At 42.2% G+C, this 23146-nt stretch overlaps 1 protein-coding gene across 11 annotated transcripts in view; it reads left to right on the top strand.

The window, feature by feature from the left end:
- The first annotated feature begins 9868 nt into the window (after nucleotides 1-9868).
- The window catches only part of KMT2A (lysine methyltransferase 2A), a 78096-nt gene continuing 64818 nt past the window's right edge, over nucleotides 9869-23146 (top strand). For 3 of the 11 annotated variants that reach the window (XM_074335396.1, XM_074335397.1, XM_074335395.1), the window contains exons 1-2: nucleotides 9874-10436; nucleotides 12519-12617. In XM_074335396.1, coding sequence (XP_074191497.1) covers nucleotides 9981-10436; nucleotides 12519-12617 — 555 coding nt within the window. In that variant the 5' untranslated portion in view covers nucleotides 9874-9980. Of the gene's footprint in view, nucleotides 10437-12518; nucleotides 12618-23146 lie in introns of all 11 variants that reach the window. The other 8 variants (XM_019716227.2, XM_074335398.1, XM_074335399.1 and 5 more) reach the window with 5 other exon arrangements.

The following is a 23146-nucleotide window of genomic DNA, read 5'->3' as shown; positions in this document are numbered from 1 at the left end:
ATCCTCTCAGATATTAAGACATGTTTTGTCAGTCTTCTATTCAGAACCCTCTCATGGCTTGTCATCTCATTTTAAATCCCTGTATGTTTTGATACACCCCTTCCCCCATTATTTCACTCACCTCATTTCCTGCCGCTATTCCTGTCAGTCACTTTACTCCAGCCACTATCCTCTTTGTTGTCTCCTAAACACACTCCACCTTGGCCTTCTGCATTTACTGGTTATGTTCTTTGCTCCGACATCATTTGCTTTACTCTCTCACTTCCTTCAGTGCGTATCCCCTTATCCCAAAGGTTTTCCCTGGCCATCCTATAAACAATCACACCTCAGCCTCTCCCAACTCTCTACTCTCTTTATCCTACTTACATAGCCCTTGTCACTAACTGACTTATTATGGTTATTTATTGCCTGTTTCCCTTCACTACACTGTGAGCACTGACAGAGTGTATCTACCAAAAGCACCATCCCTGAAGAAGTAGAGATAAAGATAACCAAGAAACTATTCCTGCCCTTGAGGAACCCACACTTCAGTAAGTCATATATCCTAACACGTAATTAGTATGAAAATGGCTCAAAGCAGTTGGATGCAAGAGTCTGAGACCCCTGGCTGGTGTCTTCTGGGGCAGCAGTTATGGCACTCTTCAGCCTGGGTAGCAGTGAAAAACGTGAGTTCACTCTAGGAGAATGTGAGAAATAAAAAGCTCTCAGGAGACACCAGCGTTTAAGGGGTGAAGGACAGAGAAAGGAAGCTGAGAAGAAATAAAAAAGTGAAGAAGAGCTGAAAGAACATAGTTAATGTTAGAGCTACTATAGTGCCTTTACAGAATATTACTAATACTCACAGCAATGAACATTCATTACAATTTACTATGTGCCAGTTATTGTTCTAATGTTCCATATGTTCACACATTAACCTTCATAACAACCCAGGGAGTTAGGCACTAGTATAGCCCTATTTTATAGAAAAGAAACTGATTCACTGACCCAAGTGCATACACCTACCTACAAAGAAATAAAGATTAGAACGAAATCAGTTTGAGCCTGCATTTTTAATCACTGTGTTGTTATCCATAATACTATACTATGTAGTTCTATATGCCTTTTCCTATTTTACTGAGTATCTATGAAGTGTCAGGTACTGTTCTATGCTCTGGATGTAGAGTAGTGAAACAAAGTCCCTCCCTTCATGGAGCGCATATCCTTGTGGGAAAGACTGATAATGAACAAATCAACAGATGCATGACAATAAGTACCGTGAAAAATGAAGTAGGGTAAAGTATCATGAATGAAAGGTGGTGGCCTCTCTGAGGAGGTGACATTTAAGTAGACGTCTGAAGGAAGTGAGAGAGGAGCCAAGAGGATACCTAGAGGAAGAATACTCCAGGCCGAGGGAACAGCAAGTGCAAAAGCTTTAAAGTGTGAGCATGCCTGGTGTGTTCCAGGAACTGAAAGGAGGTCAAAGCAGTAAGAGCACAATGAACTAGGGAGAGAGAGGAAAGAGATAAGGCCAGAAAGATAGGGAAAGTTTTCCAGGACATATTGTTAAGTGAAAAAGATTTAAGATGTCAGATATAATTGTTTGTATGGTATAATCACATTGAGTAAAGAAATATCTGTGCATGTTGGTGTATACATTAATAGAAAATCCAGTCTTATTCTACTATAATATAAGACTGGGTCTTATCTACCATAATATAAGACCAGGTCCTCTATTAATTTTTGCTCCAAAAGACGCATTAGAGCTGATGGTCCAGCTAGGTCTTATTTTCGGGGAAACACAGTATAAATGTATAAAATATATATCTATATATGTGCTTGTTTATCTTCTGAAATATTAGACAACAAACTTTCCAGTGATTACCTTTTGAGGGAAGGGAGGGATATTTAGGTTTATTATTTTCTTCCATATTTGAAAGTTTTTACCTTGCATATACTATTTTTATAATAACCAAAATGTAGCATTAAAAATAAATAAACAAACAAACAAACCCTTAACCATTGTTCAGGGGCTCAGCTAAAGTCCTTCTCTTTCCCTTTACAGCTGAGCTTCTCCAAGGAGTTGCCTCCACTTTCTTCTCCTTGCCCCCTCCATTTCTCCCTCAACCAGGTACAATCTGACTTCAGACTTCACCTTTCCCTGCAACTGCTCTTACTGAGATCACCTGTGACTTCCTTAAGAGTATGAGGAACACTCTTCGGTCTTTTTGCTTCTTGACCTCTCTGCTATTATACATTTGATATTGTTTACGACTCCTCTGTCTGAAACTCTTTCTCCTTTGGCTTACCCTATTTTACCTCACTGAGCATTCTCTTTCTCAGTCTCCTTTCATTTTTGTTAGCCCACCAAATAGACCTGGGTTTCTTCTGATTTTATTCTTGACCCTTTTGCTTCTGTGTGCTACACACATTCTTTCGGTGTGGCCTCATCCATGCCCACGGGTTCAACTACCATCTCTAAACTTCCAAGTCCCACATCTATATTTTCAGCTTTTTCTTCTGAGCTCCAGTCCAACACATCCAACTATTTAGTAGACAGCTCCACCTGAAGATCTCACAGGCCTCTCAAAGTTAACTGTTTCAAAACCAAACTCATCATCTCCAAGCAAAAACATCTTCCTGTTGTCACCATCTGCTTGATTGACTCCCAACTAGCAACTTGAGAAAAGCCCTCTATTTTTTTTTAATATATTCAGACTTTTTTTTTTTTTTTTTTAAGATTTTATTGGGGAAGGGGAACAGGACTTTTTTGGGGAACAGCGTGTACTTCCAGGACTTTTTTTTTTTCCCCAAGTCAAGTTGTTGTCCTTTCAATCTTAGTTGTGGAAGGTGCCATTCAGCTTCAAGTTGTTGTCCTTTCAGTCTTAGTTGTGGAGGGCACAGCTCAGCTCCAGGTCCAGTTGCTGTTGCTAGTTGCAGGGGGCACAGCCCACCATCCCTTGCGGGAGTTGAACCATTAACCTTGTGGTTGAGAGGACGCACTCCAGCCAACTGAGCCATCTGGGAGCTCAGCAGCAGCTCAGCTCAAGGTGCCATGTTCAATCTTAGTTGCACCACCATCCCTTGCAGGACTCGAGGAGTTGAACTGGCAACCTTGTGGCTGAGAGCCTTCTGGACCATGTGGGAATCGAACCGGCAGCCTTCGGAGTTAGGAGCATGGAGTTCTAACCGCCTGAGCCACCGGGCTGGCCCAAAAGCCCTCTTCTTTGTTTCCCATATCTAAATGGACACCGAAAGTCATTCTATCTGCTAAATATCTCGGGAAGCTGTCCTCATTCCTACATCTTTACTGCCACTACACCCATCCTCTGGACTACTACACATGGATCTATGAATCCGAAGCCCTGGGAAGAGGTCAGAAATATCCTAAATGTATTTTCTGCTTCTAGTCTCACCATCAGTCTGCTCTCTTACATTCAGTTGCCATAGTGATGTGTTACAAATTACATCGTCAGTCCCTGTTTAAAGTCTTTAAACTTTTTCCTAGGCTTTCTAGGATAAAATCCAAACCCCTTAATATGATCTAGCCAGTCATCTTTTGACACTTTCCCACATGAACCCTACGTGCAAGCAACACTGAAGTACTCTTTGTTTTTCAAAGGCCCCTTTCCTACTCATGTTACTGTGAAACTTTTGTGACATAGCATCTTTGTATCTCCAGAGCTAACATAATAACTGGTAAAAAGTAGATGTTCAATAAATGCTTGTTGAAAAAAGGAGAGAAAATCAGAAAGCACAGAGGATGAAGGTAAGGACACGAATTAGAAGACTAGTATGTAAGTACAATTTAGAGGTAACTGGAAAGAGAGGGAGAGGAAATGCTTTAGTGCAACATTTCCTTCACGCTTCTACAAGGTGAAACAGTAACAATCAAATAATAATTATTCCTATCATTTTTCTCTCTTTGAGAGATATGAACTTTGCTTATTGCTACAATTTCAAACGAAGACAATTTAACTGATTTTAAATAAAATGTTAAAAAAAAAATAAATAAATAAAAAACAGAAAAAAAATCCAAGCCAGTACATGATTACCAAATCCTCTGACAGAACAAGACCCCTTTGGTATGAATCTCAAGGTGCAAGAGTGCAGCTGGGAGGGGTCATTTATTCGGCAAGCATTAATTGGGCTGGTACAGACACTAATTGGCACAGGGAATACAAACATAAGTAATACAGATTCCTGCTCTCAATGTAGCTCATGGCCCCCAGATCATCTAGTCTTTGCCTTTGGCCAGGCTATACCCAATCCTTTACGGAAAACCAGCTGTCCACACTGGGGTTAGTATTCATAGTCCTTTTAGTCATAGGTATAGCTATACCTAATTCTTTTGGAGTTCAGAAATGGAAACTCATGGATTCAGGGCAGAGGCAAATTGCAACCACTGCTTCCTTAATGGAAGGGTGACTTTGTAGAAGAATAACGGACTTGGCCCTTCCTTCTCCAGAAGAAAGCAGCTTATCTAAGGATTTGGAACAGTCTTCTGTTCAGTGATGATCAAGCCTTCCTATGTGAAAGTTTAAATGACTCAGCCACCATTCTTTTCTTAGCTCAAGGACTTTGGGAGTTATTAATTCAACGTTTTCCATTGTGGGCCTGTTTGGAGAAAGGAAATTGCTGATTTGAGAAGGGGTATCTTCACCAATGACTAAGGAAATCCTTGAGGGGGTAACTGTTTCTATCAGAATGAGAGAGAGGACTACTTAGATTATGTCATTCAATCATCATAATAATCCTACAAAGTTACTATTAATATCCTTACTTTTGTTTTGTTTTTTATTGGGGAAGGGGAACAGGACTTTATTGGGGAACAGTGTGTACTTCCAGGACTTTTTTTTCCAAGTCAAGTTGTTGTCCTTTCAGTGTTAGTTGTGGAGGGTGCAGCTCAGCTCTAGGTCCAGTTGCCTTTTCTAGTAGCAGGGGGTGCAGCCTACCATCCCTTGCGGGAGTCCAGCTGGCAACCTTGTGGTTGAGAGGACGCGCTCTAACCAACTGAGCCATCTGGGAGCTCAGTGGCAGCTCAGCTCAAGGTGCCATGTTCAATCTTTAGTTGCAGAGGGCGCTGCCCACCATCCCTTGTAGTACTCGAGGAATTGAACTGGCAACCTTGTGGTTGAGAGCTCACACTCCAACCAACTGAGCCATCCAAGGGAGGCAGCTCAGCTCAAGGTGCGGTGTTCAATCTTAGTTGCAGGGGGCGGAGCCCACCATCCCTTGTGGGACTCGAGGAATCAAACTGGCAACCTTGTGGTTGAGAGCCTTCTGGCCCATGTGGGAATCGAACCAGCAGCTTTCAGAGTTAGGAGCATGGAGCTCCAACCGCCTGAGCCACCGGGCCGGCCCAATATCCTTACTTTTGCATGTTAGGAAATTGAGGCATAATGAGCATAGGTGCCTTGTTCAAGCTCACATAGATACAATTATTGGATCTGCAATTCAAGCCCAGATTTGTGACTGTGAGCCCCTGTTAGTTCCACCACGATACTGGTTTGCAATGAGAATTATTTCCGGGGAGGGGAAAAGGGAATGAACATCTGTGGGTCCCTTCAAAACCAAAGTAATCCATGAGTTTGCAGAAAGGGGCAAAATTTGGGGTTTCCTTCTTAAAAGTTTCCTTTTTGTCATTTGGAAAAAATTTAAAATATGTGCATCTCTATTAGGTTGGCAAAAAAATAAGAAGAAAATTAAAGAAATTAAAAAGAAAATTAAAAGAAATTTAAAAATCCTTGTTTTGGAAAGGTGTGGGGAGAGTCACTCAAACATTGCTGATGGGAGTATGAATTAGTCCAATCTTTATAGGGGATAACTTGGCAACATCTTCAACGTTACAAATGTACATACTTTTTTTTTTAATTAAAATTTATTGGGGTGACAATGGTTAGTGTGTACATACCTTTTGACTTAGCAATTCCACTTGTAGAAATTTATACTACAGATATATTTGCACATTTGCTAAATTACATATGTTCAAGGTTATGCACAGCATTGTGTGAAATATCAAAAGTTTGGAAGCAACTTAAGCGCCCACCAATAGAGAACTGTTTAAATAAATTATGCTACATCTATTCCAAAACCGAGGAAATGCTGGTTACTGATAAGAATAATTTCCAAGAGATAGATTTCCAAGCAAGATTCAGGAAATGGGTTTGATATATATATTTTTTTAATTTTATTGGGGAATATTGGGGGACAGTGTGTTTCTCCAGGACCCAGCAGCTCCAAGTAGTGGTCCTTCAATCTAGATGTGGAGGGCACAGCTCAGCTCCAAGTCCAGTTCCCGTTTTCAATCTTTAGTTGCAGGGGGTACAGCCCACCATCCCATGCGGGAATTGAACCGGCAACCTTGTTGTTGAGAGCTCACGTTCTAACCAACTGAGCCATCCGGCTGCCCCAGGTTTGATATTCTTTCACTTATGGGAAAATTTCTATATGTATTTGCTTGTGTAGGTACAATCTCTGGAAGAATGTATAACAGACTGATAACATTAGTTGCCCCTAAGAAATGGTAAGATATGACTCGGATAAGGATGGGTAGTTCAGAACAAATTGGAGTGAAGACTTTTTAAGTCCTTTACATTTTTAACAATAGGACTATATTAGGTATTCAAGAAAAATAAATTGAATTAAAATTAAAAAAATAAAGCACATGGGGTTTAAGGTACTTATGAGTAAGGCACAGAATGTCTGTCTTTTTTTTGTAATACTTTTACTTCGTTGTGTAGTCATTACCGCCATTCATCCCCATAACTCTTCATCTTGCAAATCTGAGACTCTATACCTATTAAACAATAATCCCATTTTCCCCTCACCCTAGCCCTTGGCAACCACCATTACACTTTCTGTCTTCTTGATTTTGACTACTCTAAATACCTCATATAAATGGAGTCATTCAGTATTTGTCTTTTTGTGACTGGTTTGTTTCATTTAGAATAATTTCCTCAAAGTTCATCCATGTAGTAGTATATTGCAGAATTTACTTCCTTTTTAAGGCCAAATAATATTCCATTGTATGAATATACCACATTTTGCCTATCCATGCATTGGTCGATGGACACTTGGGTTACTTCTGTGTTTTAGCTACTGTGAATAATGCTGCCATGAACATAGGTTTATAAATATCTCTTCATGAGACCCTGCTTTCAATTCTTTTGGGTATATAGTTAGAAGTGGAATTTCTAGATCATATGGTGATTTTATTTTAAATTTTTTGAGAAATTGCAATACTGTTTTCCACAGCAGTTGTACCATTTTACACTTCCACCACTAGTGCATAAGCATTCCAATTTCTCCACATCCGCGATAACACTTTTTTTTTTTATAGTAGCCATCCTAATCAGTGTGAGATGGCATAGTATGTCTTTTGGGGATCAGCAGTATGGTTAATGGATAGTGGTGTCAGACCCCAGTGAGTTTTGGTCCTGCTACTTACTGTGTGACCTTGGACATTACTCTAAGCCTTAGTTTCCCCATTTGTAAAATCGGAATTATCTCACAGGATTGGTGAGAACTGAATGCACATAAAGCACTTAGGCTCACAGAAAACACTCAACAAATCTAAGTTATTATTTCTGCCATAAAGGCTCCAACTATAAACCAAATTCTGATTTGCTCTGGCTCCTTTTGAACTAGTCTGGAGGAAAAGAGACAAACTAGATGATTTCTCAAATTTTTCTACTTAGAGGATTTAATCTGGGGACTTCACACAATCTTAGACATTCTTTCTTCCTGCTGCCCTCACCAACCTGCAAACCTCCCACCTGTGCCAAATGAGATGTGCTTCAAGTGAGGAGGTTACTCAGAATCTAGCTGGTTTCTTTTCTTAGGGGTGGAGGACGGGAAGAAATCCTGTTGACACAGTTATTTAAAGCCGGTCACTCATTCCCCAGCCTATTACCTCTGCAGACCGTTATGCATATTAAAGAAGGGGGGGCAAATACAAAAGAAAAATAAGGGGGGGGAGAGGGAACAAATCGGGATGCTTGAGGGAATCCACGTGGTCGCCAATCTGTAACTGATCAGAACAGCTACACTGAAGCAAAACCCCCGCGCCTAACGCTAAATACGTTGCAATGGAGAAACCGTTCACAATAGGGTGTCTATGTCCTTAGCAGAGTCCTGGGGCCGCTGTATAAGAGACTCTCTGGCTACTCCCACCCTTTTTGCACCTAGTAAACCACGCGATGTAACAACGGAATCTGGTTCTGTGTGTGCGCTTGATACTGTGCGCTTTGCAAACCATCTGGGGTCCATCCTGTGCGGTTGGAATGACGGTCGATCGCGGACGAGTTACGGGAGTTGGAGCTCGCCTGTATTTCTTCCCTTTCTCTGCTCCCCGCCAGCCCCTACCCCATCGTTAGCTCTGTACAAGCATTTCGCCAGCGGAAGGACGTAGGTTTTCAGCACCAGGAGGCCGTGGACCTTCTCTGGAGGCGAGCGGCGCAGCCTCCAGAGGACTAGAGCTGACTGCAACCTGCTTACCACGACCCTCCCCCTTCTTCCCAAATTCGCCGCCCCAGGCTGTAATATTACAGGCAGTACGCTGTACCGGTACGGGAGTCCAGGAAGGCTGCGTGACCTTCCAGCGAACTCCATCTCGGCTGGGGGATGGAGGCTGCGCTGGGGCCTGCAGGTTGTGTATCGATCGCCCAGCCTCAGCCAACGCAAGTTCTCCCAGTCCAAACCCCTCCCTCCCTTCTCCTTCCCAGCCTAGCAGGCTTCTAAAGCCTAGCTTGAGGCGCCCTCCCTTCTTTCCCGCAATAAAGTAAACCGGGTGGATATTCATCCCCCGCCGGAACCCTCCTCCTTCCTTCCCCCTCCCCCCTCAGCCTGCTAACCCCGCGCACAGAGCTCGCCGCCGGCGGGCCCCTTCTACCCAGTGTATCATAATGCCCAGCGCGCTTCTCCTCCCCCTCTCTTAATCAGAAACGTGCTCTCGAGCCCCCCCTCCCTCTGCATGCATACATTAGGGTCCGCTTTGCATGCAGCGGCTGGCAGAGAACTGAGGAAGAAGAGGCGGGGGCGCTTTTGCCCGCCTCTTCCCTCCAGGCTCCGTTAGCCACCCAGCTTCAGCTACGTTGTAATAACACCGCCTCGTTAGCGGAGCACGCCGTGGCCCCCGTACCCTGGCTGGAAAAACAGCTCAACTCTGCAGAGGGCACGAAACCCAGGGATCCCTCAGCCCCGAGTGCCTAGTAGGGCGAAGAGGTGGCGGGAGACCTGCCACTCGCTGTGTGCATTTTGGAGAGACCTCCAGCAGGAAAATGGGAGGGGCTCTTTTATTTTTTAAAGCGCGTTCATTGAGGGCCCTTCTGTTTTGCATATAGTTAACTGGGCGACGCTTCCGTTTTGCAAGCAGTACAATAAAGGCTTTTTTATTCTAAAGGCGTTAAATAAGGGCTGACCCATCTTGTGCCCGTGCCCCGAGGCCGAGAAGGCTGGCTCTCTCGTCCCCGACCCGGCAGCCGCGTTATCCTGGGAGCTGCTCTCCCGGGTGGTTCGATTCCCAGCGCATCCCGGGAACGTGTGTAATCTGCCTCTGGGCTCTCCCCGCTGCAGGCGGCCGAGCTCCCTCCGCCTCCATCCTCCCCTAGTTCGCGCCCCCTCCCCCTCTCCCCGGAACCCGCGATTCGCGTCGGGCTCTTGGGCTTCCTTCCCCCCTCCTTTTCCCGAGCTCTGCCGCTCCCGGAGGGCGGGGCAGGCAGTTATCCAGGTTGCGGGGCGGGCGGGCGGGCAGGAGGCGGCGGCCCGGGCCTCGGGATGGAGTAGCCGCGGCCAGACGTCAGAAGCGGAGACCGGAGCGCAGTATCCAGATTGCTGGGCCGGCTGGCGCGGCCCGGCGCTCTGCATGGCGGCTGGTGGGGCGCAGGCCGCCGGGCGGAGCCGAGCGGGTTAGGCTGGTTCCGGGGCCCTCGGCCCCCCGTCCGCCTCCCCGCCCCCCTGTGTTGTCGCCTCTCCCTCTAGCTGCTTCACTTCACGGGGCGAACATGGCGCACAGCTGTCGGTGGCGCTTCCCCGCCCGACCCGGGACCACCGGGGGCGGCGGCGGCGGGGGGCGCCGGGGCCTAGGGGGCGCCCCGCGGCAACGCGTCCCAGCCCTGCTGCTTCCCCCCGGGCCCCCGGTCAGCGGCGGCGGTCCCGGGGCGCCCCCCTCCCCCCCGGCTGTGGCGGCCGCGGCGGCGGCGGCGGCGGCGGTGGCGGCGGCGGCGGCGGGAAGCAGCGGGGCTGGGGTTCCAGGGGGAGCGGCCGCCGCCTCAGCAGCCTCTTCGTCGTCCGCCTCGTCTTCGTCTTCGTCATCGTCCTCAGCCTCTTCTGGGCCGGCCCTGCTCCGGGTGGGCCCGGGCTTCGACGCGGCGCTGCAGGTCTCGGCCGCCATCGGCACCAACCTGCGCCGGTTCCGGGCGGTGTTTGGGGAGAGCGGCGGGGGAGGCGGCAGCGGAGAGGTAAGGGGGCGAGGAACCCCCAGGTCCGGGGTCTCGACCCTCTGCAGAGCCCCCTCCCCTCCCCCATCTGGGACTGTGGAGCATCCCAATTCTGGGACCATCCTAGGGTCCTTGACCCGGGGCAAAAGGCCCTCCCATTTTGGAACCCCCATACATGGGTTCAGACCCCCAGGCGCCCCCACCCCGGGATTTGGACTTATCTGGCTGAGGGTGTTTGCCCTCCACCCATAGCTATCCTCCTTCTCCTGACCCTTGCCCAAATCCCTTGGCAAAGACCCCTCGTCGGGGTTTCCCATCCCGGGACTGAACCCCTCCTCCTTTTCACAGATTACCTCATCCGAGCAAGATTCCTTCCTCCCTCCCTCCCTCCCTCCTAGAGACCTGATCCCGCCACATCCCCGCCTCTCCCTCTGGGCAGATGTTTTACTCTTGGGGCAGTTTTCCTCTTGGGCATCTCTCGGGTGATGGTCTCATCCGGGGCCACGTTCTCTTCCTACCCTTGGGGACCGATGTCCCTTCCAGCACCTTGCTTTCGAAAACGTGATGAACCCTCGCCGCATTCCCGGGCCAGGTCCATACAGTGCCAACCACTCCCCCTTCCTTCACCTCCATCCTCCACCCCCATCCTCATCCCAAGCCGATAGATGCTCCCTCATGCCGCTCTACCCCACCAAGAAAAATCTACTTTCCTCTCCTTCACCTCCTTTCCCTCTGAAGGTAACGGTGATCTCACACAGCAGCAGTCTATTCCCCCCATCTTACAGAGCTACAGTTTCTAGCCTCTTGGTAGCAGGGAATTACGCTACCTTCACTCCCTTTCCCTCCTTTAGAATTAAGGATTACTGACATCTTTGAGGGGGAAATAGTCCACTGTCCCCTAGGTTCAGAGAACAGCTTTCCACCATTTCCCCTGGAAAGGAGGCAGGCTTTCCCTCTAGCTCTGGGAAAGGGGGCCCCTGTGAGGGGAGGTGTTTGTGGGGGGACTTGGGCAGCATCCTCCCAGGGGAAGCAGCTGCTCTCCTACCCCACCCACTGTGCGGGAGAGCACAGCAGTCTCCAGCCCTAGCTCCCTCCCACCCTTCTTTTCTCCATCATTTCATTATCGATCCACCTTTTCCTAGGTCAGTCCTGGGGTTTGGAAGGGGTGGGGGAAGCAGGGTTGGGGTGAGGAGAGTAGATAAGGGACAGTTTTACTTTAGTGTGGTGGTGGTTGCTTTTGGTTGGGGGGGCGGTTATGGAGCAAAGTTATTCCTTAAGAAGGAGGATTTAGGGTTATCTCTCTGATTCTTATAAGGGACCCAAGATAGATGAAGGGTCAAGAGCTTTACCCCTTCCCCATTAGTACTGGGTGAGAATAGGGTTGCTTTGATAAGCATTATTCAGCCCCCTTCAGCAAAAAGGAAAGTTGCCTTGGGAAGGGAAGTTGAGTTCAGGTTCAGCCAGTGCCGTTGCGCATTTGTTTTCCATTGGATGCAGAAGGGCGAGTTTGAATTGTAGGGGAGGGGGGAGAAGAGGATGGGGGATGCTAGGAGGAGGAAGAGCAGCTGCTAGGGGCCGAAGGGAAGGGGGGTAGGGGGTTGCTGCTCTGGAGTGCTCTTGATTGAAACAGAAAGGGAAAGATAACAACCAGGCGTTTCCTGCGTCCTCTGCCGTTGGTGCACGCAAAATATTCTGGGCAAACCCCTTGTCCCCTATTGTGCCCCGCACCTCTTTAGATATACTCAGAGATCCTGGGAAGAAGGGGAGGGAGGAGATCCCAGGGACCACGGCCCCTCCTTTCTAGGAGCTGGCTTTTTTTTAGTTGTTAGTCTTCCTGCCTCCTTTTAAAAACCCTTTCTAAGGCAGTCTAATCGGGAGGCTGACAACAACCCGCCTTCTGACAGAGCGAGGAGGACATGATGGGGGCGTGTTCCTTGCTTATAGCTAGCTGCAGCGTTCCTTTTCCCTGCCTCTCCGCTCTATCTCCACCTCCTTTTCCCAGCCTTCAGAAGGCAGCTGCAGTCAGCAGGGTTGCTTGAGACTATTTATTGGTTGCTGTAGATTATTATTTTTTTTTGAAAGGCCAATTCTGTATTTTTTAAGCTAACAACACAGATCCCATGTAGTTGGAGAACCAAAGGCCTCATACATGACAAAAAGACTGAACCGTTCAGGTTACTTGCATGGAGTTGGTGCTTAAATGTGAGTTGATTTTGCTTTTTTAAAAGATACAGCAGCGAAAAAAAAAAAAAAAGACATTTCATTTACCTGCTTATTTTCAAAATTGAGACTTGCCTGGTTATATGTAGAATTTTAGCCCCATGTATATTTGAGTATAAGAAAGTCTCTATTAGGACAAGTTAGTCTATTTTAAGAGGATCCTGAGAAGCATTTTCTTCTAGTTTAGCATGCTCGTGTATTTTGTATTGAAGGACCAAGTGTTCACATTCCAAATGTTATCACATATTCAAAAGCAAAGTTTTATACTGACAGTTTCTAATCATAGCTTTTCAAGAGACTGGTGAGAAAGAGAGCCACCTGGATTCAGGGACCTAATGTCTGGGCACCAGAATATTTTTTCTGTTGTTTGTCTTTGACAAATCACCTTTAAAGTTTTAATCAGGTGCTAACATTTTCTTGTCCACTGGCATTATTTTGCTTAGCAGGAGTATGTAGTGAAGCCTGTCAAGGAATTGCAGTTATTTCAAATAAGGTCATATTAATAAGTTTTTTTCTCTTAAACAGTTTTACCTGAACAGTAATTTTTACTTCATTATAACAGTGGTTAATGCCTTACATTAAACTTCAGCATTTTTTCTGAATTGGGCTTGAACGACGAGCTGTTGGTAAGCTTTTTATGTAGTAGTTTGAGGCAATCTGGTGTGGGTTGATGGCATGCGTTTGTCAGTGCTAACCCATAGTTTGGTTTAGTACTAAACCTTAGTGATTATGCCCTTTGACGTGGTAGTTTTCATTGTAGAAACCAAGCATTCTGTTACAAGGTCTTACAAATCAATGATAAAGTTCCAAAAGGGAAGTTTAGGGTTCCCCTGGGCTGACATACTTAGAGAATTCTGAAGATTGTTTCTCAGAATTCATTCAGCTGTTTCAGGTCTTGCCTGGATTCATGAAGATATGGCTTGTGATCCAGAATGAGTCTAGCGTTTTTCAATTCTGATTTGCTTTAAATGAATAATGACTGTAACTTGTTCATAAGAAAATGTAAGTTAATGCTTAATAGAATTAGTCAGTTAAGGTGGTTGAAAGGTGACAGAACTTCCAGCTCACGTCCCTGTTTAAACTCCTTTTGTCGTAGGAGACTTGTCCTTCACTTCTAAACGTTCCTAACTTTCCTCATTGAATCTCTCCCTGAGTTACAACTACATATAAGAGTTCTTCATGACCAAATTCTGTCAGAATGGGATTATTTTAAAAAACATATAGGTGTTGCTAGTCTCCTATTTTGGCTTTCTGTGTGGCTGAAAGTAGAATTAAAATTTTATTTTATCGAGCACTATTAAGAAGTCAGAGGTCTGCTTTTTTGCCTTCCGTCTCCCTTGCATAGTGTCAGTGCCCCACTTTTCTGAGGACTGTCTCAGGTAGTGTTAATGCTACTATACTTTGCCATCTAAATAAACATAGTACAGCATCCTCTGTGGTGACTAGAATTTGTGCTGTTTTAATATAAACCCTAAAAATGGTCTTTTAATTAGCAACTAGTCTTTGTTTATTAATTTGTTTTTATTTGAAATGGCAGTTTAGTGGACTAAGGTGGGCTCTTGCGTTGGGTTTAGAAAAGATGATGGTCCTGTAGTTGGAGAGCCTGTGTTGTTGTTTTTTGTGTTTGTTTGTTTGTTTGTTTTGGCTGGTCACTGGGCATATGTATCAAGAATGGGAGTTGCTCCCTCATTGCCTGTATAGCTGATCCTGAGTTTGGCAGAAGGAAAATGAATCAGAGAACACAAGTGGACTAGCAGAAGGCTTGGAGTGGAAGTCAGTGGACATGGGCTCTTCTCGTACTCGTCTCTCTAACTAACCATTATGGGACCTTAGGCACTCCTTACAATTTCTCATCTGTAAAATGAAAATGTTGGATTAAATATTAGCTCATGAATTCTTTTCTACTCCAGTATTCTGATTCCTTTTTATTATGTTAATTTTTTGGTCAGGCCAGAACTTCTTATTGAGTTTATTTAAAGAGTCAGAGTCAGGGAGCCTCTTCGGTAATTTTCAATATTAGCCTCTTTGGTAATTTTTAATATTAATATTTAATATTTGCCTATTTGACTGGCACTGTTATTGGGAAGGGAAATTTCAACTTGGGAAAGTTTTCATTGTATGGACAAAATATAAGGATTTAAATGTATGCAAAAAGTTCTTTGCTAAAGTTGACCAATTTCAATTATAAGAAAAATGATCAAATTTTAAATACAACTCATCTGGTGTTCAGAGTCCCTCTTGTTCGGCTAAATTTGTTTTCCTGTTTTCAATGTTGTGAATTCTGGACTGTCCAAAAGGGAAGTTATTTTTAATCTAGGTAGTGTATTCCTCTAGATGTGTGAGCTTTTAAATGAAAAGAAAAATCCAATACACTAATGTATTTATAAATCCAAAGTGATAGTACCTATGTTACAGGGAGTAGTTGTTAATATGCTCTGAAATGTAGTACTTTGCTTTGTACTGAGCATCAGAAATGCAGTATTTAGAACTTTTCTTCATCTGTCCATGAAAACCATATGACATAATGCCCATCTTTACCTTCCATTTAATGATCTTAAGGTATGTGCACCTGTAGGAAATCATTCACAAAACAGTGATTCTTCTGATTGGAAGTTGAAAAGAGAAAATACGCCCATCTTGACTCAGTTCCCATCTCTTTGCTCACCTTGGTGATATCCTTCCATAGAGCCACTGTGCAGACTCAGTACCCACTGCCTGCTGTGCCCTGTGGCTAGAGGGGGTGTCGTCAGTGCTTTGCTTGCTCTGAGGCATCGCATACCGCAGTGCCTCTTCTCTTCGGGAGACTCACTGTATTTTAATTGTAGGTCTCCTAATTAAGATCTCTTTGTGCCTGCCCACATTCCAGGAGCATTGGCACAGAACTTCAACTTCCCTCTAGCATTTAACTGAAGGCCTTCAAGTCAGGCCTTTTGTGAATATCCTGTCTCTTTCCCTTCTTCCTCTGCCAAAGTGGAGAGCCCAGGGGCATAGACCTTTGAGAAGGGGAAGCTTTGTGACCGTCACTACTCTGGGAGGAATTTATTCTAGGATTGCTGGGTGGGATCTTCTTTTGTATGCATACGTTATTTTCAGGTATTAAGAAAGGTTGTTACTAAGGAGTCTGACCTGAGGTACCTACATTGAATTAAACTCTTGACCCTGTAGGCACTAGTAGGAAAGAGGAAGCTGTAGAGTTCAGTGTTAAAAAGTATTTGGGTCTTATCTAGATTGGTTTAAAGCTTGATAAATCAAACCTCGTGTGGAGTAAATCACAGACTTGTGAATTTTATGGACTGATAGGTTGTGAAGACAATGAAATTATTGATTACTCCTAAATTGTATCAGATTTTAAAACATAGACTGAATGAAAGTTAACTTTGAGATTTGAATTAGCTTTTTTATTAGAAAAGTCTTCAGGAGGCTGTAGAAATTATTGAGTTAATTAAGAAGACTCCAATATTTCTTGGAAAGTTCTAGAATTGGCTAGGCTTCTAGAGTAGTTTCAGCATAAGGTAAAATATTTTTTCTGGAAAACGTTTCATTTTAGTTTCCATTCTATTAGTGCTCAAAATACAGCATATCCTTTAATGGATTTATATATGGCATGCTAGAGGAAATGCAGTCTTTATTAAGAAAAAGTAATCTTAAATCCTTTACCTGGACCCAGATGATTTCCTTGATCACATCAATATGAGGCAGTCAGACAAAGGGCTACTTTTTTTGTTATCATCATTTCATTGGTTGTGAAGAAGGCCTGAAAGAAGGAAGTACATGGTTTTTATGGCATGCATTAAGTAAAGCCGGAGGCCTGCCCTCTTATACCTGAGTGGGTGGTTTTATGGCCTAATTCTCTAATTGCTGGCATTTATGACAGTGTGGATGCTACTGGCGCTGTAGCTGAGGTGGATTATATTGGAAATGGGGAGAGAAAAGGGGTCCTTTGTTAGTCTTTTCATTTCCCCCCTCAGTAAGTTCTCTGAGAAAGCCCCAAGGAAATACAGACACTTGGATTCAGGGAACGACATCCCATAAAATGGTTCTTCATGTTTTTTAAAAGGAAGAGCTGCTTTTCTTGACCTATCCAAAGAAATCCATACCATTGCTGTTAAATATTTCAATGAGCTTTGTACCTTGTCAGGTTACACACCAGGAGAAGCCAACCATGAGGCTGTAGCCTCTGCCAGACATTAGCTTTTAAAGACGAAGACATTTGAAAGAAGAATTTTGTTGTGTGATTTGTAGTTGTTTTGGTTGACATAAGTCCTCTTGTAGGATTAGTACAAAACTTCTTAAAGGCCAAACTTGGTTTACCTTTTTAGATGTTGAATATATTGCCTTAATGAGTTTTAACAGTTAGAAGTATCAATGTAAGAGTTAGTTGGCAGTTTTCTTTTGCTGTGGATGAAAATTCCCCTTTTTTTGAAATTAGTAGTTGTTTTTCTATTTGACATACAGACTCAAGGGATTTCCCCATTATATCTTACCTTTAATTATTGCTGCAGCAATGCCTTTGTGGCACCAGAGGGTAGGATCTATTTCACTGGCATTTATTTCTGGAGTTGGAGTTTTCTTCCATATATTTTATGTGTTTTCTTGGCATCTCTGTTTTTGTGTTGTTTGGTTGGAATGTTTGGGTGTAGATTTTTTGATGTCTTTCAGCAGTAAAGACTATGAACCTTGTGATCCATGCTTTGCTGAAGCACTGTTTCTTTTTCCTTATACAGTGTCAAAGTAATTGTGCCTTTCTGTCTTGAACTAGGAGAGTAAGACTACTTATGAGGAGTGTGTTTGGAGAAAATTTTTTTCATTAAGCTCTTCTTTGTACTATCTCAGTTCTAAAAACTGGGAGAAGTTAATCAAAATTTCTACAATAAATATCTATACCGAGTGGATACACACGTGCCTATGTTCAACTTCTGTTCATCGTGAGTATTAACTGATTTTTAGATCAAACACAAACATACAACATTGTCCCTCAATCATTGCGTTTAATTATAAGCAGTAAAACCATGTGGATAACATCTCTTTAAGCTTAGTTAATGTGGAAATCCTTTTGTAATCTCTCTGGCTAGGATTTTTTATTTGTGCATATATAAATACCTTTACAAAGGAGGGGGAGAATCTCATTATCTAATCTGTAATAATATAGCACAGTAATTAAGATCTTTTGGTCCATGGGCTCTGGATTTAGACAGCCTGGGTTCAAATCTTGACTCTGCCATTTATTAGCTCAGTGACCTTGGAAAATTTTCTTAACCTCTCCATGCTTTAGTTTCTTCATTTGTAAATTATCAGTAATCATGCTTCGTAAGATTATTGTGAAGCTTAATTGAAATTATGCATGCAATGTACTTAGCACTTTGCCTGGTACATAGGAAGCCCTAATTATTAGGATTCAGAGAGTGAAAGGACATGAATGCTATAGTATTTTTTTCACCAAGGTAACTGGTTTTCATTACTTTGAGGTATACCTGTATATGTGTATCCATACACCTGTTTGAATGCTATAATCTTGACTGTAGTATGTTCTTGATTTTGGTCTGGGTGTCAAGTTCATCAGTAAGCTAGAACCAAGCATGTTGGTAACAGTGGATACCATTGATGTCCAACTAGAACATAATTAAAGGTAAGGCAAAAAACGGAGGAGAAAGAACAAGACAGTAAATAGCAAGGTAGGATACCAAGGAATATAGTGCCTCCATGAGTTGCATAATTATCAAGGCAGCTATATTAGGGTTGCTAGTCTGGTCTCTGTAACTAGTGTTCCTTATCTTTTGATGAGTGGACTTGGTGATCCCCTGCAACAACTCTGAGGCACGTCAGGGTTTTTGGACCCCAGATTCAGATACATTATTAGTCTGTACTTGGTAACTATTTGACATTTGTTGTCAAGTTTTGGCTTGAGGAGAGTAAGTGTTGGTCTACAGAGATCAATGCAATTAACAGTTTAATTACAGAAGAAATGCTAAATTGTAGGTTATAATTTCTGGGGGTTGAAACTTAAGAAATAAAAATAACCACAAGTAGAATAGTCAAACAAATTAAAGTTTAAGGGTGACTAGTAGAGAGTGGTGTGCTTAAGGAAAAATACAGTTCTGCTTTCTCTCTCAAAGAAAAAGTTTGTTGAAGTACCTCATGCACCATCTTTTACAAATGAAGAAACTGAGGCACAGACAAGTTAAGCAGCTTTCTTTAAATCATACGGCTAGTAAGTGGCTGAGCTATTACTAGAATTCAAATCTAAACCTGTACTTGTTTGAAAGCCCATTCACCCTCTCTGCACTGTGCTATCTTCAATTTCTTTGTTTTCCCACACCATCTAATCAATTTCTGAGGCCTGTCCATGATACTTTTATAGTGTTTCTTTAATCTGTCCCTGCTTTTCTGTTTTTACCATCCTACTTTTAATTTCCATTACCTTTGCATGGATTATTACCATAATCTCCTAACTGGTCTTCTTGCCTTCCTTTTCACTGTCTACAATATTGCCAATAGTTTTCTCAAATACACATCTGATTATGTCACTTTACTCTTAAAATCCTTTGACCTGTCACTGAATATAAAATAAGATTTAAAATTCTCAGCCTTTCATAATCTAGCTGGCCTACATTTCTACATTTTGAACATTCTCTCTTGAACACACATTCTCACTTACGTGCTTCAACCATGTTGGATTACGAATCTATTAGATGTTCTCCACAGTCTGTGTACTTGCCTTCATACCTTTGGAATGCCTCTTCTTTGCCTTAGAGTCTTTCCCACCTTGCCCTGCCTCTGACTTACTCATCTTTGATGGCTCAGCTCAGATCCATCCCCAGTTTCCAACTCTTCTGTGAAGTTTTCACAAATACCACTACTAGTTGAAATTCAACTTCTCCTTTCCTGTTTCCTTATTGTACTTTTTACCTACCCTTAAAGAATTTACTTCAGGATCCTTATGTTGTAAATACTTTTTATTGTGTCTGTCTGTCCCCCATTAGATTGTGATTTTTTTTTCCTTAAGACATGGACCATTCCTAAGTCATCACTTAATGTTTTATATTGTTTATAGTGGTGACTTTTGATGCAGAAGCTTATCAGTAAATGTTTGTTGAATTGAAAATTTGTACATACAACTTTTGGGAATACATTGCAAGGACATGTTACATAAGCTATTGATGTACAAGAGGATTAGCAGGATAATTGTGAGTAATTAAAAAAATTTTAAACTAAAGTATCACAGGGAAGTCTAAGCGCCATCAGAGGACATTTTGTAAAAGTACTGATTGGGGTTTTAAAAGTGATGTTGCGGTATCCTGATGGGATGGCATCATCTTTATATAGATAACACTAGTGCTGATTCTCCCCTTAGTAGAGTGTTGTTTCCATTTCTACGTTCTTCAACTTAAAAGGGATGAGGCGACCTTGGAGACGGTTCTGAGTAGACTCCAAAGATGGTTATATTATGGGAAGTCGGTCGTCTGAGGAAAGGTTGGGAGAATTAAAGGTTGAGAGGCAACTTAGTAACTTAAAAAAACATGAGTGGATCCATTATTAGGAATGGTAACCAGTAGTTTTCCAGCTCTACTGATACTAGAATAAAAGAAAAATAGGTTTAAACTGAAGCAAAGAGTAGCTGTGTAAAGAACTTGTTGCTAATGATGGTTGTCAGAGTGATGATAAAAAGGTTGCCCAAGTAATTCTATGATCTTCTCTGGAGGTGGGTTTTTAAAGTACAGTCCTGCCTATATATGTATAAAATAACTTCTCAAGCTGTCTTCTTCGTGAATCAATAAGTATGTTTTTATTTGGATCCTAGAAGACATGGATCATGTTCTATACGTCTCAATGTTCCCCAAAGGATCCTAGGGCTTCGCTGACTGCCGAAGAAGGATTTGATTTGAATTGTCAATTTATGGCAATAATTAACTTTCAGTAGTAAACTCCAGAGAAATGTCTTTATGAAATGATTTTATAGTGGTTTTATAGGAGAATAAAAATTTAGTAGATGGAACTAACAGACAAATCCTAAACATTAAGAGAAACCAGGGAAAATAGGTGTGGTCTCAATATAGGAAGCAAGTAAGTATTTGTAGATTTTATGTCCGTTTTCAGTTGTAGTTTGGAGATGTGCTTCAGAATATTGCTTGTTAAGGTTATCACTGCTTGTGGATGTATTATTAACAAGTGCTTTGTAAATCCTGTCCAATCTAAAATAAGTTTACTTCATGTTAATGAGGATTAAAAAGGCTTCTGACCCTTGGCTTTTGAGGTTGCAGTGGAGGGCCTGCATGACTCAGAATGAAACCTTTTAGACATGTTGGGTTGCAGAAAGCATTTCATGCACAGTCAGAATGAAAACTGTGAATTGGGATTATTCATATAGATTACCAAAAGTCTGGGCAGACTGATGCTAATACTAGCTTGTTTTCCTCCCAGCTCTTAGTTCTAAAACCTTGATTGGGTTTTTGAAGATTTAGGACTTTGGAATTTAGTACTGGAATTGTGTATAAATTCCTTCTTTTTGATGAATTGATACTTGGTTTATTTAAGTTTATTTACATAAAATGACTGGAGTTCAAAGGTGGAGCTGGATTGTTGCATGAATTCTGCCAGTGATGGCAAAAGTGAAGGGCAGTTTGATGCCCTAATTGTAAAATTGGGTGTCTATTGAGAAAGTCTGGAAATTGGAAATATAAGACATTCATACTTTTTACCTATAACTTTTCGTTGCTAGTCATACAAGTATAAATTCAGAAGGCAAGAGATTATAAAAGCAAAGAATAATTCTCATGATTCTTTATACTGCTTGAGAGACTAGTGTTAGAGTAATAAAAAAAAATACCAGGGACTTTTTTTTTTTTAAATAGGTTAATGCCGCATACATAATGTGGGCTTCTCAGATGTGATGGCAAACTTCCAAATGTGATTTGGTAATCAGATGGTTTTTCAAGGTATTAAGTATGTAAAACTTCCCAACTCGTATTGAACATTTATTCCTAAAAAATATTGGGTCAAAATTGTATTGACTGACTTGGTAGCTTTGCTTTTTTGCTAAAGGGAATATTCACTTTTGTCATCTAACCATTGCTCCTTCAGAAAACTGACTATGGAGAGATCACCCTATTAAACTTGTAGGAAGAAGGAAGTTGTGAATTCCTCAGTGCTACTTTTGTTGCTTGCTATTGGTTATTCAACAGCCCATCTTCCCTGAAGGACAGATGCAACCTGAGATTTGCACCAAGATAAGACAACAAACCAGAAGGAAAAGAAAAAAATTTATAGTAGAAACTTGTAGTTGAATGAGCATATAGTGCACAAAAAAGTTTACTTAAAATTGGCATATGAAGGACCAAAAGCTCTAATAATAAAAAGAACCATCTCTGAAAGCAGTGTTAGTGTTTGTTTGTTTAATTTTTCCAGCTTATTCAAATGGATCTGGTCATTTTGTGGTACTTTTGTATTAAACAAGAATAAACCCTGTGCCTGTGATTAACTTAATTTCTATAGTATATCTGTTAAAGTGGGCTTATTTCTTCAGCAGTGAGCAGGTAAACTAGTTCAGAACTGGAACCTAGGAGTCTAGAAATACACCTTTCTTGATGTTTTGTTTTGTTTTTATATTTAAAAGTAAATTGGGGCATTGCCAAGAATCTTATAGCTTACTATCTGATGTAGTGAGTTTATTTTGCTTGTTTGTTTTGTTTTGTTTTTAAAGACATATTAGCTACTTTCTGAAGCAGAATGAGTGGAGTTCACCTGTCTCATTTGCTTAGCTGTTTTAAGCATCTTTGCTTCTTGCTCTTGTTGACATGGAGTGTGGATGAAGGGATACTACTTTCTCTAATTACAAAATGGGTAACATTTGTGTTTCTTAAGTGCTGGTTGCTAGGTAGAATTGAATTAAATATTTGCAAACTGATTTCATTCTGTATGGGTGAAAGTTTTACCAACTATTGTTATTGAAGAACAGTGTATTGATTGTTTTGTTGTCTTTGTACTGTTGAATCCAAGGTGACTTTTTGGTTTAACATTTCTCAGTATCAGGCAGAAATTATATTTAAAACAATTTAAATCTCTTCCCATCTGTTATGAATTCAAGCAACCACTGTTCTCTTTGATGCCCAGTAACAGAATTTGGTGTTGGCTCTGCCCCTGCCAATCTATTGACGAGAATGATGTTAGTTCAATAACTGCATACCTTTCTTGAGTGGTTGGGTTTCAGAAACCATTTTAGCTTCAGAAGTTTGTCTCTTGATGTTTGTATTTAATTATGCTTGAGTACATGTATGCTTACAGATTCAACAGCATTCTTGTTATAGTCTACTTTTTTGGAAATGATTTACAGGTGCTACTATATTTTATTCTATTACAAATGATGAAAAAGTGCTTTCAAAGAGGCTCATCTTTCCCCTAAATGACACTAATGAATATAGCACTCTACAAAGTAAGAAATGAAGAGATTAGAAAATGTAATTCATTGTTCAAAGAACATCTTTTATGTTCCAGGCAGATGACCAAGTGTTGGGAGC

Source organism: Rhinolophus sinicus, linkage group LG06 (genome assembly GCF_036562045.2).
Source record: "Rhinolophus sinicus isolate RSC01 linkage group LG06, ASM3656204v1, whole genome shotgun sequence".
NCBI lineage: Eukaryota > Metazoa > Chordata > Mammalia > Chiroptera > Rhinolophidae > Rhinolophus > Rhinolophus sinicus.
Note: the sequence above shows the minus strand (reverse complement) of the source record. Positions and strands in the feature narration are given on the sequence as shown.